We start from the raw sequence: 17,111 nt of genomic DNA on the forward strand, positions 1-17,111 counted from the left end.
GATCATTCATATTCAATGGCAACTTTGTTCTGTGAGCCACGGTTTTGCTCCTAATATCCAAATCACTATAGCAATTTTACTCCAAACCAGTAATTGGATTGTTTTGGTGATATACAGTAAGCCAAAGGTACCAGTTGTGTTCACGCCTGTATATCCTAAACAACGACAAATATGTCAAAACAAGCAGACAATACCTGTACTCTTTAGCTCTGATTTAAGGGCAGAGTAATGGGAGAGAACACGGGCCTTTTCGAGCATCATTATTTTTTAATTGTATGTCCAAAGTATATAAAACTATACATTTTTGGAAAGGAAATGAGTCAGGGAATCCCATGGTGATGTCAGATTTGTTCAAAAATCTCGAGTTTTTGAAAAAATCACAAAAATGCACTTTTTTACCCCAATTTTTTTGTGACAACTTAAAAAAAAATCCGTTCGGAGTAAAAAAAAAATAGTTAGTTTTTCATGGAGAAGAGACATGAACTTAGGGAAGGTTTTTTTTTTTTTGAAATTCGTCTTATTTTTCGAAATATTGCAGAAAACATGTGAAAAAAGCAATTTTGTCACTCTATTAAGCTAAAAATTGCACAAAATGGTGTATATTTTTGTTCAAAACAAATATTTTGAAAAAATGAAGAAACCTTCCCTAGACTTTGATGTGCTCTAAACGATAGTGCAAAAGGTTTACGTTTTGCTTGCATATTTTTCGAGTTATCTTGTCACAAAAATCGTACAATATTGTTAAAAATTAACTCTGAAAAATCGAATGTTTTAGTAAAAAAATGTCAAAATTATGCACAAAACGTCCTTATATTTTAAAACGACAAGACTTTCACGCTTGTAAAAGCTGTATCTGGTGCATGGTCTAAATATGCATCTTTTTGCACCAATGAATCTATAATGTCTGCTTTTAGTGCGCCTAAATCCAAAATAATTAATCTAAAGAATCTAAGTGGCTTTTTCACTGCAAATTTTTGTTTTGTTTACATCACATTTGCTGGCGTTAACAACATACCGAATGCGCCTTGACTGCGTTGGACATACGCGCAGAGTTGCACCGCGTCACACGACGCGAATCGCGCGCGTAATCACAATATTTCGCATTCGCGCATTGCCGACTCATTATTTCCCGCCAATTTACTAAGCTGTCTTGAGCCATGTGACTTTTTAGAGTTGAAAAGAGTGAAATAAATCAAGCAACAATACAAGTAAATATTAGGAAGTTGTATTTTTATCAGTTTCAAGTGAAAGAATACATCTTAGTGTTGATAAATATCAAGAAATCTCAAATTCGGGTGTGGACGAATGTGTCTCCCCTTACTCTGGCCTTAAGACCTTATTTGTTGAAATTGGTTGAGAATTAAAGAAATGGTGATCTAAAACCTAATGAAGAAACGAAATCAAAAGTTGCACTTTCGTGTTCTAACCAATGAAAGCACAACGCTAGTTTAAATGTGCTAATTAATGGAAGCACGGCGCTAGTTCTCTTGTTTACGAATGCTTTGTGTACAAATCAATTGGGAATGGAATGGAGAAAACTGCAACTTTTAAATTGCCATCTTCCTTGGCTTTTTGGATCGTCGTGTCTTTATTTCTTGAACAATATCAACGAATGAGGTCTTAAATTCGAGCTAAAAGATGCAGCTATAGGCTGCTGGTTCCAATTATGATATATCTGTCTTTGTTTAAGATATACAGGGGATGAACATAACTGGTTTGGCTTACTTTACATCCAGAGGATGATTTAAGGAAGCCCCATCATGCACTGCAAACGTGTTATCACCAGATTTTCAACTGCCACTTTACTTTTCAAATCCCATTGAATTCTGTGCAAAAGATGTTGTTTAAGAATTGTGCGTGTGTCATTACTACTTGGTCGATTTCAGATCTAAAGTGATGTATGCATGAAGGATAATTCACACCTTCTGTAGGTAACATAAAATGTGAAATCGACTAGCATTGTGAATGCGTTTTTATTGTAAATATATCAGTCCAAATTCAAATTTAGCCATGTCCGTCAATGCAATGTGAGCGCAGTGGCGTCATGTTCACTCACATAGCTGTGCTAACCGCAAGTCAACACAGTGGCGTGGTGGAAAGTTAGACCACCCACCTTTAAAGTTGCTTACTGCTTTATCTGATGCACATCGTGGCCGTTATGATACCATTACTTCCACATTACCAACATTAACCGACTCTAACATACGGTTGTATTTATATTGTAAGATTATCTGAAGTACTCATCGCCAAAATGGAATCATGCTAAAGGACAAACAGTGTCTCTGACTTTGCTCCACACCATTAAGTATATTTAAAGTCGAAGATCTTTGGAAATTTTATATGAGCCGGTTTCTAACATACAACGTTGAGATGACGTTGCCAGCAACTGCTACCATCAGAAGAATGAATGAAAATGACATTTTCATATATGGTGGATATCCTAATCTATAATTCATAGTTTTGTACATTCGTCAACGATATCAGAATATACCACAGCTCGCAATTAAAGACAAATTTTGAATGACTACAAATATCAAAAGGGTGGACAAACTATTCTCCATCAGTACATGATATTCATATTGTATTTTGATGTAACACGGTAATGTCACACATATGGTAAATGGTGTTCCTTACTGATAAGTCAACATTAGCCATCAATGTAATTAATAACGATTCCTATTTCCTTGTCCAACCAAGATGCTGTGGATGATAAACTGCAACAATACCCTTTACTGAAAGATGACAATAAATAAAGAGTTCGGTCCCTTTGATGCTTTCTCGTTTTCAGAAAATAGGGTCTTTTGATGTTTTCTCATATGATTTCAAATATTAAAAGCTGATCTAATAAGGGATGGCATCAAAACCCAATTACCAGTCGACCGCCATCGCCTGTCAGAACCAGCGATTACGCCTGGTTCACAATAGAACGAGTTTAATCCGCAGATTCTGCCAGGGCGCCGCTGGGTGGGGTTTGAAGCCTTCCCTAATCATCCAAATAATCAGGGCTTCACGGTTTAATTTTCATCCTATTTGTTAAACACTGTTAAGAATCACATCTTAATTTGACAATATTATTTTCCAGAATGTAATGGGGCAGGGATATCAACTACTCAAAACTAAGCCTTAAATTAAATAATAATACAATAAAAATACAATATCATAAGTACATGATAACAACAAACACACCAACAATGTGACCGAACTAACCGGCACATAAAAGCGTAATAACCCAGGATAGGAGAAGTCACCACCATTTACACTCAGCAAGCTCACCGTATAACAGCGTTGATGAATAGTTCAGTTGAATACGCTATGAATAGGTCAGGCTAATTACCTAGTGCCGCTTCCAAGAGTTCTTCTATGGTAACAGCCTTGAGAAAATGTTACGCTAGACCTCTCTTTTATCTATTGACCTCAAAGAATTCGAACTCTAGCGTTCCTGACCTAATAGAGGTTATCCGTGTTCTATAAGCTGCATATCCTACCAGCGACTGATATACCTTGTTTAGGACTTTCAAAAGAAGTACCTGCATGTGCAACCATGACTGTTTCAAAATAGCCCGCCAAAGTCATGCAGGTAACTCCGAGGTCGTGCATTGAACTGGTTTGAATGATCATTAATTATTTTCAAGGTCAAAGAAATACGTACCAAAATATTTTGCATGGAGAAATGTCAAACTAATTTAGGGAGCAAGGTTACTAACATTTTGGCTCTGGATCGATGATTTAGTTGGAAAATCACATTTTCATGATTTTCTTCTCTACTTCATGACCTATACCAAGCCTTATATTTTCGTCCCAAATATAGCATGCTTTGATGTTCTTGTCTTTTTTTAATTGAATGTTAATTAAAATCAGAAAATCCATCCATTCTAAAAACGTAACCTACCTTTAAAGGCGAGTATTTTGATTGGTATAATATTTACACTAAGTCAAGGAAGGCTGCCAAACTTAATTTTTTTACCGAGGGAATCGTAATTTTATAATCAAATTTGTGATTAGAAGGATGCACTAAAAATACCACAGATATCTTATATGTTACATGATTGAGATGCATTAAATTATATTCCACACAGCCAACGTGGCTCATTTAATTTGTGATATTATCATATGATGAAGTAGATATTATGGCGGCAAAATAATAGACAGTATTGAAAGATAGATGCCTATGATTTGTTTCGTTGTTATATTCAAATGTAATTATCCTTCAGATGAGAAAAATGTCATTGATTGATAGAAGAAAATAAATATCCCAAAAATAATAATACGAATAATTAAAAAAGCTATTATGGTTTTTTTAAGGCGAATGGTATGGCAGGCGCCATATTTTTCCAGGTTTATATTGCCATTTAACTTAAAGACCCATTCAGTGATCCCAACGAAAGTGTAAAAAAATAAAAATGTTTATAAATTGCTTAAAAGTGACGGGATTAGTCATTCAAATTGTCATTTAGTATTTTTTAAATAAAAAAAATTGGCAAAAAACGATGAAAACAGCAGTATTGACAAAGTTGAAGCCCCATTCAAATACATGTTGCTAATTTAGATACTGTCAGTATATAAATTACATATTCGTGTAAAATGCCTTAGTTGGTCTTGAATATATGGCTTTCAGCTGAACCACTAGCAGGCTATATGTTAGCACATCTATGACAATGACAAAGATACCAAAATATGAATTTTGATGATTTTTACGATCATCCGAATGAACAAATCACTGAATGGTGCATGGTAATACTATTAATACATTGATCTTATACGACTTTTAGTCAGGAAGCCAGTAATCGCATTTGTAATTCCATAGCTCTTGAGTTAACGCCGATAATAATATAAAACGGAAGTTTTTGGCCATTTCCTCTCTCGAGAAAAATCATGCACATGTAGTGGAAATGACACCCCTTATATAAAGCCTTGGGACTCCTTTATAGAACCCATACCATTCCTTTTGTGTGTCAGCTTTATTTAATTGTGTCAATATTTGAGTCCAAGGTCATGCTCCCCACCGACCAACCTTATTGTGAATTGCTACTTTCTGATTTTTCCTTACGGATAATTTATAACTTTTTCCTAATCCTAAAAAATCTCAAGATGTCATTGCACTTAGATGAATCAAACCGAATAAAAAGACTTCCTTTTTATTTTTCTCAAAAGTTTGCAAACCGAATGTGTTTTTTATTGTTCATTGAAGCTGCAACCAGAGTAAATTGATGTCATACTTTATTACTTTATATCAACTGCATCAAGCAGCTATATATAATGATACAATAATGTGCGGAGCCTCCATAATTCAGATAATTTCTTATTTATTTTTCAAGTAAACATATTTTTCTCAAGTGCATCATAAACAAATTCTGTTCAATACACCAGTCGAATTAAGCACTCAAATCCGTCTACATCCGTCTCGCGGGAAAAATGTCAGCAGCAACTCCCATTCACAAATATGTATGTCCCATTGACGTATTTTAAGAATGAAATCTCATAAAGCTTCAATAACATATTTCTATACGAACAGGTGCTATCTAGAAGATTACTCTGCCTGTAAACCAAGTATAAAGGCGTTTCGATTTCAAGACCGGACGCAATCTGCCTATTTTTGATCCCTCTCTTTTTTGCACCAAAATATTTTCATAGAAGTCGAAATGACACATTACAAAGCACAGGTGAACTATATATCGGCTTACAATTTACCCGATGGAAACCTAACAATAATCCTATGGATGATGTCCGAGAGCAAGAGTACGCAGGCCAAGATTGTTCTAAGGTCAATTGGTGCGTCTTTATGGATATTGGCAATGAATTGTGGCAGTTTAAAACAAATGTGAAACAAGCTCGAGATAGACATTTCCGTAGTTCTTATTTTACATAGCATACCGTGGCCCGGAAAAGCTTGCAGTCATGCTTGTGGCACGAGTGTTGTTATCCCATCAATCGCTTGACATGTTGGATTAACCTTTTAAAGTTGCAAGTTGAAGAGTGGGCTTCCGGAATGCCAAGAAGTGATTTGACTTTATGTAATTATTCACATGCCACAGGTATTGTTTATCGTTTACCGAATCTATACTAAAATACACCAATCTTGTATTGGGTTTCTTCCCATTGCTCAACTAGGTGTTGCGGCGTATCTAATCTTACATGACTGTTTGGCATCGTTCTTTTGGGTTTTTTTCTTTATATTTTGTATTGTTAATTTGCTTCTTTGTCTTACATTGGTTTTCCGATTTTTTTTTATCATCGTCGTTGTATCATCGTCATCACCATCACCATCACCATTCATTATCATCATTATATTAGTATTATCATCATCACCATTAACACTCGGCCTTAAACTTCTATCACTAATTCAAATGTTTTCATATTTTGAACCAATTATTCAAACAGCGTTAACGTTTATGTACACAAGTAATAATTACGTAACCAAGTTATGTTTCTCTGGTTAAAACTTACAATGGACGTGTGCATTATAGAGCGTTTCTTTATCGTAGTGAAATACCTTCACATAAATCGTTCTTCAAGGCTTCACTAAGCTATCTCTTCTCTGAAGAGGATGTCCCTAGTTACTCCCTGACATTTGTAAATACACGCACTATGAAGGATTCTCAACAGAGAATGACAAAGTATTTTTGAGCACCATATTATAAAGTACAACAAAATGTATACAAAATTGTTTTATTGGTCAATTGTATGATTGTTTTCCTGCTATAAGAATTGTTATTGTCAAAAGGAAAATAGCAGTCAGATGGTAAGATAAAAAAATAAAATAAACATCTCCAGCAGAGAGTTTTATTCTGCCAGTTTAATAACATAATAATGTGTTTAGTTGCTTTACAGTGTGGTAAAGTGCGTCTGCTACTGGTACAGACCCCTCCCATAATATCCCTTCGTCCAATCACGAATCATCTTGCCTATTGACAGCACTTTGTTGATTAGAGACGTTTGACGCAACATAGTTGTAGTGCGTCTGTGTGAGGAATTCATTGTTGTACTATAGTAGATCGAGTCGCCATGAAGCTTTCACACATGATGTACATACTCAAATGACGTCAATCAACGGAAGCTGCTCAAGCATTTTTCCATCTCGCCTTTACCAGGATTTGTTTGCTAATACAGGTCCTGCGTCTTTAATCATCCTGTCTCTTACTCAAGTACATTGAATAACCAGGAATAGAGCATCTTGACACTTTTCGGATAAGCATCTACTTACCAATTGTTGACTTCATTTACTCAATTTTTAGTGTCTTATATAACTTCCGATTTCCGATTAATCAAGCATAATAGGGTGCAAGGAAACAAATAAAGTTATTTGCTAATATAATTCGTACCTTGGAGTTTAATGCGAAAATTTCGAAACTTACCTTCAAACGTCAAGCATTTAATGATACTCTTGCAATCAATCTTGAGTTTCCCGTTACATAATTTCTAAAAACAAGTGAGGTAACTTTTTCATTATTCATTATTCAATATTTTTGTGACTTTCATTATATGACCAAACGGATGTGTAAAATGTGTTGTTATTTACCGCTCATTCACTCAAAGATGGATGTTTATCCCAAGTGAGATTTAAAAGTATACTAAAAAGAGGCTGCAAGTTTGGATTTTGATTTTTGCACAGATATTCATCGTTGTTTTTGCAAATATTACCAGTTTTTATTGTTATTTTTTTGGAAAATTCCAATAATGAATTCAAGTGAGGGTCAGAAAATGAAGTGAGGGTGGGTGACGGGAAACTCATTGACTTTCTTTGGCCTATTAGAAGGCTATATATTTTCGTCACAATTTTAGTATACAAATGAACATAAATGAAATATAAAGTAAAGATCAAGTAAAAAGTTTTCTGGTTTAACAAGTCATTTAAAAGTACGTTGGATGGATACTATACCAGACATCAGTATATTTAACATGTAACTTTTAAACAAAAATATCAACGAGGATTATAACGAGTATTAAACGAGGGTTATCCGCAGGACGGAAAGATGGTCATTGCCACACAATTTATGGACTTATTTACGGACGGCTCTATAAGTACTGACGGTTGTGTAAATCAAGTTCTAACGACCCAGTCGAAACTCTCCAGTCATTTTATGTGATTTCATAACATGGTTTACCACGTTGTATTTTCGATTTAAGACTCCGACCAATCTAGCGTCGATTGTACCACTTGTTACAATAGAATATTGCCAATTTACCTCATACCATTGTTAGAATTGAATGCAAAACATTAACAATACGGACTGGCGTTCGTTTTCTTTTATTCATATTAAGCCTCGATTGTCCTCCCGAAGTTTTCATCTGGCGTATTAAAATGCTTGTGTATACACCCAAATGGCTCCCGCTAATCGTAGCTCTGCATAGATCCATCCTTTACGCTTTTTTAGTGATAAAAATATCAACACATTAGGCTTATCATACTAAGCCAGACCATACAAGTCGAATATAATGATAATAGGGTTGGGGTAAAGCCAACCATAGGTTTAGGTAAAATCCATGATTTTTTTTTGCTCCAAATATATGAAATTGTTCCAAGGAATGTGAACTTTAAACTTGTACAGATTTCAATATTTGCTATACTTTTGTGTTTGTGTGTTACAATTTCCCAATTTTGGGATGACGCGATCATTTTATAACGTCATAGCGATATTTTGGAGGTATGTTTGTAATTTTAAAGTATCATTGCATAGAGGAGACCCATACTATATACAATGATATGTGATGCGATCAAGCAAAATCAGTCGGAACTCGGAAATATTAAATTTTCAGTTTCTTATAGGATAGTAACAAACATTTACAATGCTGCATTTTGCAGAAAACCCCATTGGAATTGAACAACCAATTCCAAAGATATGAGCAATTAAAGAGTTTCCAAAACAATAGGAAACAAAAAGAAATATTTCCTTTGTTTGGCTATATCTCAAAATCAATATTTCCGAGTTCCGACTGATTTTGCTTGATCGCATCACATATATCACCGGATAAAGGAGACCAATTCTATATACAATAACAATGATACAAAATATATCCATAACTATGTATGTTTAATATAGACAAATATATGGGGTTGCAATCGCCCCATCTTCGTAGTTCCTGTTACAAATTTAGCCTCAATATTTTGAGGGTTAATCTTAGTCTTCTTTTCTGTTTTCCTTTCTAGGATGACGTATATTCATGTTCACCAGCCAGGTTAATTGATGAAGATCAAGCACATATTGGTTAGTATAGTAACAAGCAATTAACGATAATTACGTTCAACAAATTAAAATGCACCATCTCATTTTAATGATGCAAGACGTGACCTGGCATTTAACATTTAAAAGCTTTAACTAATTTGATATTTGTATTTTGTATTACCACCCTGAACGCTAGCCAGTCGATGGCTATTGTTATACAAGACCCGCACAGTCACTTAATTAGGCACTACAAACGATCAAATTCGGTGTTGAAATTAGCAAAATGTTTGGTTACACCTTTTCACTTCATAATTAATTTTCTCGGTCAAATGAAAAGCAATAATTTTCATTTCTTCGGTAAATGTCGGAAAAAAATTTAATGCTTGGTACTGTATATGTTTTCAAACCCTGGTGTTATACTTAAGTGTAAATTGTAGGCTTCTAATGTAAGATTTTCGATTTTCACAGGCTTCAACTTGGCCCATGAGCTTTTTGGGGGTCAACGTTTTTGCTTTTCAAAGTAACATAATTCATAAATGAAAGATAATTCTAAAGCACATCATAAGGCTATTATGTCATAGTTTTGTCAGAATTTTGCATTTAATATTGACTTAATTAACTCTTCCTTTTTACAGTTGGTTTCAAGCCAGAACCACAGAGTGCCGCCATTGATCGAATTGAGTTATATGGTTGTCTTCAAGCACCAGCAAGTAACGAAAATGCATGGTGAGTACAAACAGATTGTCCGTTTGTTGGTTGGAATTTGTCCTTCTCTTTGTTGAGCTCTTTGTTTTCTCTTGTTATTGTGTTTTAACTAATTTTCAAAACGTTTGTGTTGTACTTTTGCATTTTATCTAATTTATATAATTTAAACAGATAATAAGTATTGTATATATTTTATAATGTTCATGCCAAAAATGTTATTTATAATCAATCATAGCTATTTACGAGATGTTACTTCATTATGAAAATATATTTTTGTATTAAAGTCAAATGTTGATCTATAATAGCAAGTAAAATCAATCATAGCTATTTACAACTCTAATTTGTTCGCAAAATCAATTTCCATTTAAAACATGTGGTAAACATGATAATACATTTTGAATATCATTGAACATGAATCGATGTTGGTGTTTCTAGGGCTTGTTCACGGGAGGATATGAGTTCGTATTGCTTTGGACCAGGTGTTTTGATGTATGAATGGACGAGAGAAGGGTGTGAAGATTATTTAGCAAGGGGCGAGACAATCACAGTTGGTGGACCATTTATACGCAATGTAGTTCTCATGGTACATTATATGAAAGGTAAGTTTCGGAATGGACTCATTATGACCTTTGAAAACACGTGATAAAGTAATATGTGACCGTCCACGGCGAATGAGCCGTAAATTCCTCCCCGGTCAATTTTGTTTTATTTCGTGTTTAAAAATAAACATCATAAACTTAAAATGGTATATCATTTGACTTCAAACGATATCCAGAAGCGGGGTTATGGTTTGTTAAACTTTGCTCCTTCAACAAAATTATAGCTTTTTACGTTTTTACATGTGTCTCTTTTTCCACATTGTTGGCAATAAATATCAAACAGTCATAATTGGCGGTCATTTAAAATCATCCCCAAGTCAACGAGGTTTAAGAAAGTTCTCTCATTGTTAATTGTTGGTTATGCATACCTGTACAAAATACAATGCCTGGTAACCCACCACTTGAACAGGATTTAGCAATATAAGCAAACAAAGACCAGAGCTATTAAAAGTTCTATAGCCATCTAAGGTAGAAGCTTATTATCCACTTCAACAATAGGATTATTGATTAGTTTTTGACTATCGAAATGAGACGGATGTCGGGCCAGCTTAAGTTACCGATGAATATGACCTTCGTACACATTTTACACCGTAACTCAGAATACAATTTAGGGAATTTACGGCTCATTTGTGCTGCCGGGTCACATATTATCAGCTGGCTATATTCTTATGTCTGAAGATTTAGTGATAAAATGAGTGCATAATCATTCATCTAAATCATCAACAATCAAATTTACTGCATTTCTTAAATAACAATATTCAATGTAGAAAGTTATATCAAAACTTCTACGCTCAAAATTGGTAACACTCTCCGGAACACTTTCACCAGAATCTTCTGTGGATGGTACTACGGTCTTATGTTGTAGTGATGTTTTTGAGATACCTCAAATGTTGCCATGGTTGCGGCCCTTCCTTAGAGGTTTCTCAAAGGCATCAATAGCAACAAACAAGTCATCTTCAGAGTAATGACATCCGATGAAAACGCCGGTTGAGCCGGTGAAACCACTCCGCTTACCAATTTTGTAGCGTAGAAAAATAACTTTCTTTAGTCATTTATCATTACCTATTCATATGTGACGTGTCATGTCAAAAGGAGACACTTTTGGGCAGGATATCAATTTTGAGGTTTTTACATATCTTAAATATAGAGATATGTTGCTCCACAATGCCGTTTTCCCCAATGAAATCGGACATTCCTAAGCGAAGGTATTGATTTCGTAAGTTATGGTATTATAAAATTGGAAATTGAGATATCGGCCTTTAAAAATATTATTGACAATGTTGAGAGTAAGAATTACCTTGAAAAAATGTCTCAAAAAAATACAAGATGCCAGTGATATTCCGGTCTGAAACTATCAGGCAATATTTTAAACATTAATAACATCACAAATTCGCAACAAACCCAAATTGTGAAAAAATCACACCCGGACAGATTTTTGGCTATTTCTCCTTTTACGATCCTGCCCAAAAGTGTCTCCTTTTGACATGACACGTCACATATATACATCATTATATATAATATTCAAGGTTAATAGCGGTTTGTTGATAAAAAAAATTATATTAAAAGAACAAATTCAAACCATCTGTCCATGCAGTTGGAGACAACGAAGACATTTGTTTAATGAAGATGTACCAAGTCAATGAATATACCATAGATTAATATTTGTTCGTCTATGGAATATGCTACATACACAATCTGCGCAACTTGTAGCCGAATGCACTTCAACTGTTGAAATAATTCAGAAATAAGTTTATATAATAGTGACTTATCGATACAAATAACTATGGTATTAAAAATAACGAAAAGTTTCTTATCTTTTTTGTCCCTTTTCAGGGGGGTCAACAGACACGTCTGGACTTACACTGAAGTTACTTCCCAACTCATAGTAAGTATTATAAATTTACTTTTTCCATGTTAACACCGTGAGAACTACCTGCCGATTGGCCAAAAAAAGTTTTCATTATCGATTGGACCAATCAGCAACATTGTTAGAATAATTTCACCATAAAAAATATTGGGGTGAATTATTTGCAAAGCTCCATTCTGATTGGTGATTAAAGTGAAGATATCACGTAATTGACCAATCAGAGGCAATGTTAGATCGTAGTGCTAAGATATTTATCTTACGGATATGACCCTCCCTCCCCTCGACAGCTTTGTATTGATTAGGTTATCCACTAATATAAAATATAATCACCAAACCCGATTGTTTATGCTCTTGTATGTTACGAAAGACAGACACCAGCGTAAACACACTTGGATGTTGGTAAGATGAAACATCAAGTAATTACTGGGTTGTGACATTGATGATTTGGTGAGATATATCATAAATGTTTATATGATGATGACTTACGCTACATAAAGTGGTCAGGAAGCCTATCAAAATGTTGAATAATAACCGACAGCGGGTGGAACCGTTTGAAGCAAACAATGTGGTTATTTTGTTTTTTCTCGTTTGTACGAAAAGAAGCCATTCATCGTTAATTAATAATGACGTAGATAGAAGAGTTGGAAATAGGGAGTAGAGCAATTCACTATTTAACTGCCTGCTTTTAGATGCCATTTATTTTCTTATTTCCTATCGCCATTATTCATATTCATATCAAGTTTATTGTCAACAGCAATAACGTCCGCCCACACAGAGACCATCAGTTTTGCAATACATCAAATTGTCTAAGATTTTGCCAATGGTTGTCAACTCTTTCTCCAGTCAATGCCCTTTACAACAACAGTTTCATAAAGTTACTGGTCCATTAACATTGATATGCAATGCAGGCATGAGAATGGCTTTGTTGAAAACTGCCTGAAAAAGGCCCAAAATAGGCTGGGAAAAAAATGCGTAAATTTGGACGACAAAACTGATAGATAGATGAGTTTCTTGAAGATGATTATATCTGTATCTACAGACTATATAAACATGTTGTGAAGTGAATGACAAATACTGTAATACAGAAATTACACCAGCGTCACACCCCCACGCACATCACCCACACCCACCCCTAGAAATCACAGACATTTTCCGTCTGATTTGAACACTGCGATATTCCATTACACTGTGGGTGTAAAGCATGGACATTGGCTCCACAATTGCATTTTACTATAGACGTTGAATATACACACTGAATATAAACTAATATGTGATGCGATCCAGCAAAATCAGTCGGAACTCGGAAATATTGATTTTGAGATATAGCCAAACAAAGGAAACTATTTCCTTTTGTTTCCTGTTGTTTTGGAAACTCTTTAATCGTTCATATCTTTGAAACTGGTTGTTCAATTTCAAAGGGGCTTTCTGCAAAATGCAGCTTTGTTAATGTGTTTTACTATTCCATAAGAAACTAACTGAAAATTTAAAATTTCAGAGTTCCGACTGATTTTGCTTCATCGCATCACATATAGCTAGCTATAAAACCAAACAAACACACGCAGGTGATATTACCTGCTTCTAAAGATGAGCATTTACCGAGGATAGCACAAGTGTGAACCAAAACATTCAAATGAAATCTCACGAAAAATAATGATTTCTTTTCAGCCCTTCATCCGACTTAAATACAGCAGTAGACTTCTATTCGAAGACTTTTAGGACGGACTGTGAAACTACTGCATCCTCGGGCGACTACGATCCCTTTGTAATGGTCAACAAGGCATATAATAACAGATTAAACAATGTTATAGATGAGTCGCAAATGGAATATTCGGATGCGGACTATTCGTCGTCACTCACAAATGGAATAGATGGACAACAAAGTTTCGAGTCATCATACAGGTAATATCCCTTTACTTGATTTTTGGGAATAACTATAGAATACCCCGCTCAGGGTGCCTAACCCTAACCCTAGCCCTAACCCTAACCCTGTGTGTTTGGAGGTGTGATGGGTATTCTATAGCTATGCCGATTTTTGTTTGTTAATGATGTTGGGATAGTCTCGTGTTTTTGGTTTTTCTTTGTATTAAGAACAAAAACTCTTTGAACTGCGGTTTCTAATTAAATCTTTGAGTGGCACTTTTTTCATATATATATAGTCCGCTTATCCACTTTTCAATCTATTCTTCTTCTATTTATTGCAACCCCTCTTGACATTTACATCCAGTCAATTAGGACAATACCCTATTGTCCTCTGGTGTCGCTTATTTGCATTTTGCTTCTCAGCACTCTCTGTAGTGAACTTGCTTTCATAGATTAAAGACATGGGTTATTTTGCTCTGAGGTTTTTGTCTTGTTTGCTACCAAGTTCCATTTAAACTTGACTTTAGTTTTGACTTAATATGCTGTTTGTCACTGAAGAAGAAAACGTCAGTTGATGGTGTGTTTTTTTTGTCTGTTAGGTTTTGTTTGTCTACAATATGCATAGTGATTTTCATCACTTCCAGTGTACTTTTGTACTGTTTTCCTAACTTCTGTGGGCTCTGGAATTGGCCATTATTGGCCATCGAACTTTGCTTGCTTTTGTGTCTACATTGGTTGTTTAGTTTTTCGCGTCTGCTTATGTGCACAGTCATTTTTATCGCTTGTTCTAGTACACTTTTACTTCTAATGCCTACATTTGCTGTTTTGCCCCCCCACGTCTAGTTGGTGTACCTTGCTCTTTTTCTTTCCATTTCCTTGAAATAGACCAGGGTATATAATATTGACTATAATTATGTGGATCATAATAATGGTATTGCGCTAATAGGATAACAACTCTAGTTGTCTTGTCTCGTCTTTAAGTCAGTCCAGTAAGGAGCAGAAAAGAGGCAATAAACTACCCGTGACTTATCTCTGATAGAATGTTTGTATGTTGGCTTTCAAATATTGATTTGCCATTTTCTAATTTTATCATATGTATGGAAATATTGATTAAACCTCGTCCTTCCCAAACAAAGAAACAATCACAGAATCACGCGAACAAAAAAGTAAGTAAGTACGATTTTAATCTAAAATGCGTTTAGGAATGTTGATATGACGTACTGAAACAGCTCAATTACGTAATCAAAATATTTCAATGAAGACAGCTGCTGGTGATTTATAAATGAAGGTAAATATTGAACGCTTGGCATGTGTACAATCTGTATCGCTTGACCTCCTTCTCTCACATACGCAGCTATCAGTAGCTAATTTATGAGACGTGGGGTATGGGATATAGGTTAAAGACATCGTTACACGAAGACCTTAAAGTATTTTGATAGTATGAACAGCAAATGTGCGCTTTAAAGAGGATAACAAACGTCACGCGTATGCATTTTAATAGAGTCGAGTTAATGTACGAAAGTAAACCAGGGAGTATGCGATGACTGTTTCTTGATACATGTCATATATCTGAAGGGAAATGAGGAGGTTAATGAGGTCATACATATCAGGATAGTCTGAATATTATAAAGTAATCTTCCAACTACCTCATGCAGAACCAATCAATTTTTGTTCAATATGCTCCAATGCACATAAAATCCATTATTAGATGAAGAAAGTATTTGTTGCTCAACGTTTAATACATCTGTTTGTTTTTGTTTGTTTGCTTGTTTGTTTGTTTGTTTGTTTGTTTGTTTAAACGGTCGCTCCGTGTAGATATATGCTTGGGTCCTGATGGAACCAGGCTCAAACAAATTGCTCAAACCAGGCAAAAAACGTATATGACATATACACACAGTTTCAGTATTCAATATCTTAAAAAGTGGTGCAAATTTCTTACCCGTCCAAAACAGAATATATGATTTTAAAAAATTGAATCGTTAAACTAAAAAGGCCAATATCATCAAAATATCTTGATCAAACTTTCGGTTTTTTGACACCATGGATTATATTTTCCTTAATTTATACAGATATGGATTCGATGAAGGTGGTCTCGAGATTGTCAACCGATGGCCCTTACGTAAGCTTAAACTTGGGCAAGTTTCGGGAGTCGGCACTGATAAGGAAGGTCGTGTGTACTTGTTCCATCGGGCAGAAAGAATGTGGAAACCAGGGTGAGATTTTCTATTCTAATTGTATCTGAATAATATGAGGAATTTTAAAATAAAATATTTACAATATTTACAATGTTTAACGATTCAAACCGTAGTTAGACAATTATACCAAGACATCGCAAAGGTATTTCTTTCACGTATACAGTTGATGGAAAGATATACACGTGATGATTGATCGTAACGTATAGATAAGGTTAATTAACCTTTAAAAATTGCAACTGTTCCTACGGCTAGTTGTTACTACGTTTTACTATTTTTTCAGTAAGAAAACGCAAGCACTGTTTTACTGTCAAGTTAGACAAAACCAACATCAAATCGTCATTGTAAAAGTTGATTAGTATTTTATATTCTCTTTGACAACGTATCTAAATTCTTGAGGCTTTCAATATTGCATTACGTCTATCCATTTTGCAGCAGTAAATTTATTTTTGCGACTGAGTGCGATTTGCGTGGGTGGCTCGTACATCGAACCCTTTTAAGACACGGTCCCCAGTATAAGCTATCCCTATTACATGTAAATTTGATTGTTTTCAATAGTAGATAAAAAGTATCAAAATAGTATTGCTTTATTTGGTACGTATGCTGCCAAAGATTGTGACGTTATTATATTATTTTAGAGAGATACATTCTCATGAGTACAATGACCACAACGATGAGAGTTCTACAATATGATTCCGACATTATGGTTCAATACCACTCATTCTCT

The 17,111-nt window shown here is 34.8% G+C and overlaps 1 protein-coding gene across 1 annotated transcript in view; it reads left to right on the forward strand.

The window, feature by feature from the left end:
- The window catches only part of LOC140159292 (peptidyl-glycine alpha-amidating monooxygenase A-like), a 51,262-nt gene that overhangs the window by 14,953 nt on the left and 19,198 nt on the right, over window positions 1–17,111 (forward strand). The window contains exons 2-7 of the mRNA XM_072182707.1: window positions 9,146–9,203; window positions 9,797–9,887; window positions 10,302–10,465; window positions 12,299–12,350; window positions 13,998–14,231; window positions 16,262–16,405. Of these exons, the coding sequence (XP_072038808.1) occupies window positions 9,146–9,203; window positions 9,797–9,887; window positions 10,302–10,465; window positions 12,299–12,350; window positions 13,998–14,231; window positions 16,262–16,405 (743 nt within the window). The remainder of the gene's footprint in view (window positions 1–9,145; window positions 9,204–9,796; window positions 9,888–10,301; window positions 10,466–12,298; window positions 12,351–13,997; window positions 14,232–16,261; window positions 16,406–17,111) is intronic.

The sequence above is a fragment of the Amphiura filiformis genome, chromosome 8 (genome assembly GCF_039555335.1).
Source record: "Amphiura filiformis chromosome 8, Afil_fr2py, whole genome shotgun sequence".
Lineage (NCBI taxonomy): Eukaryota > Metazoa > Echinodermata > Ophiuroidea > Amphilepidida > Amphiuridae > Amphiura > Amphiura filiformis.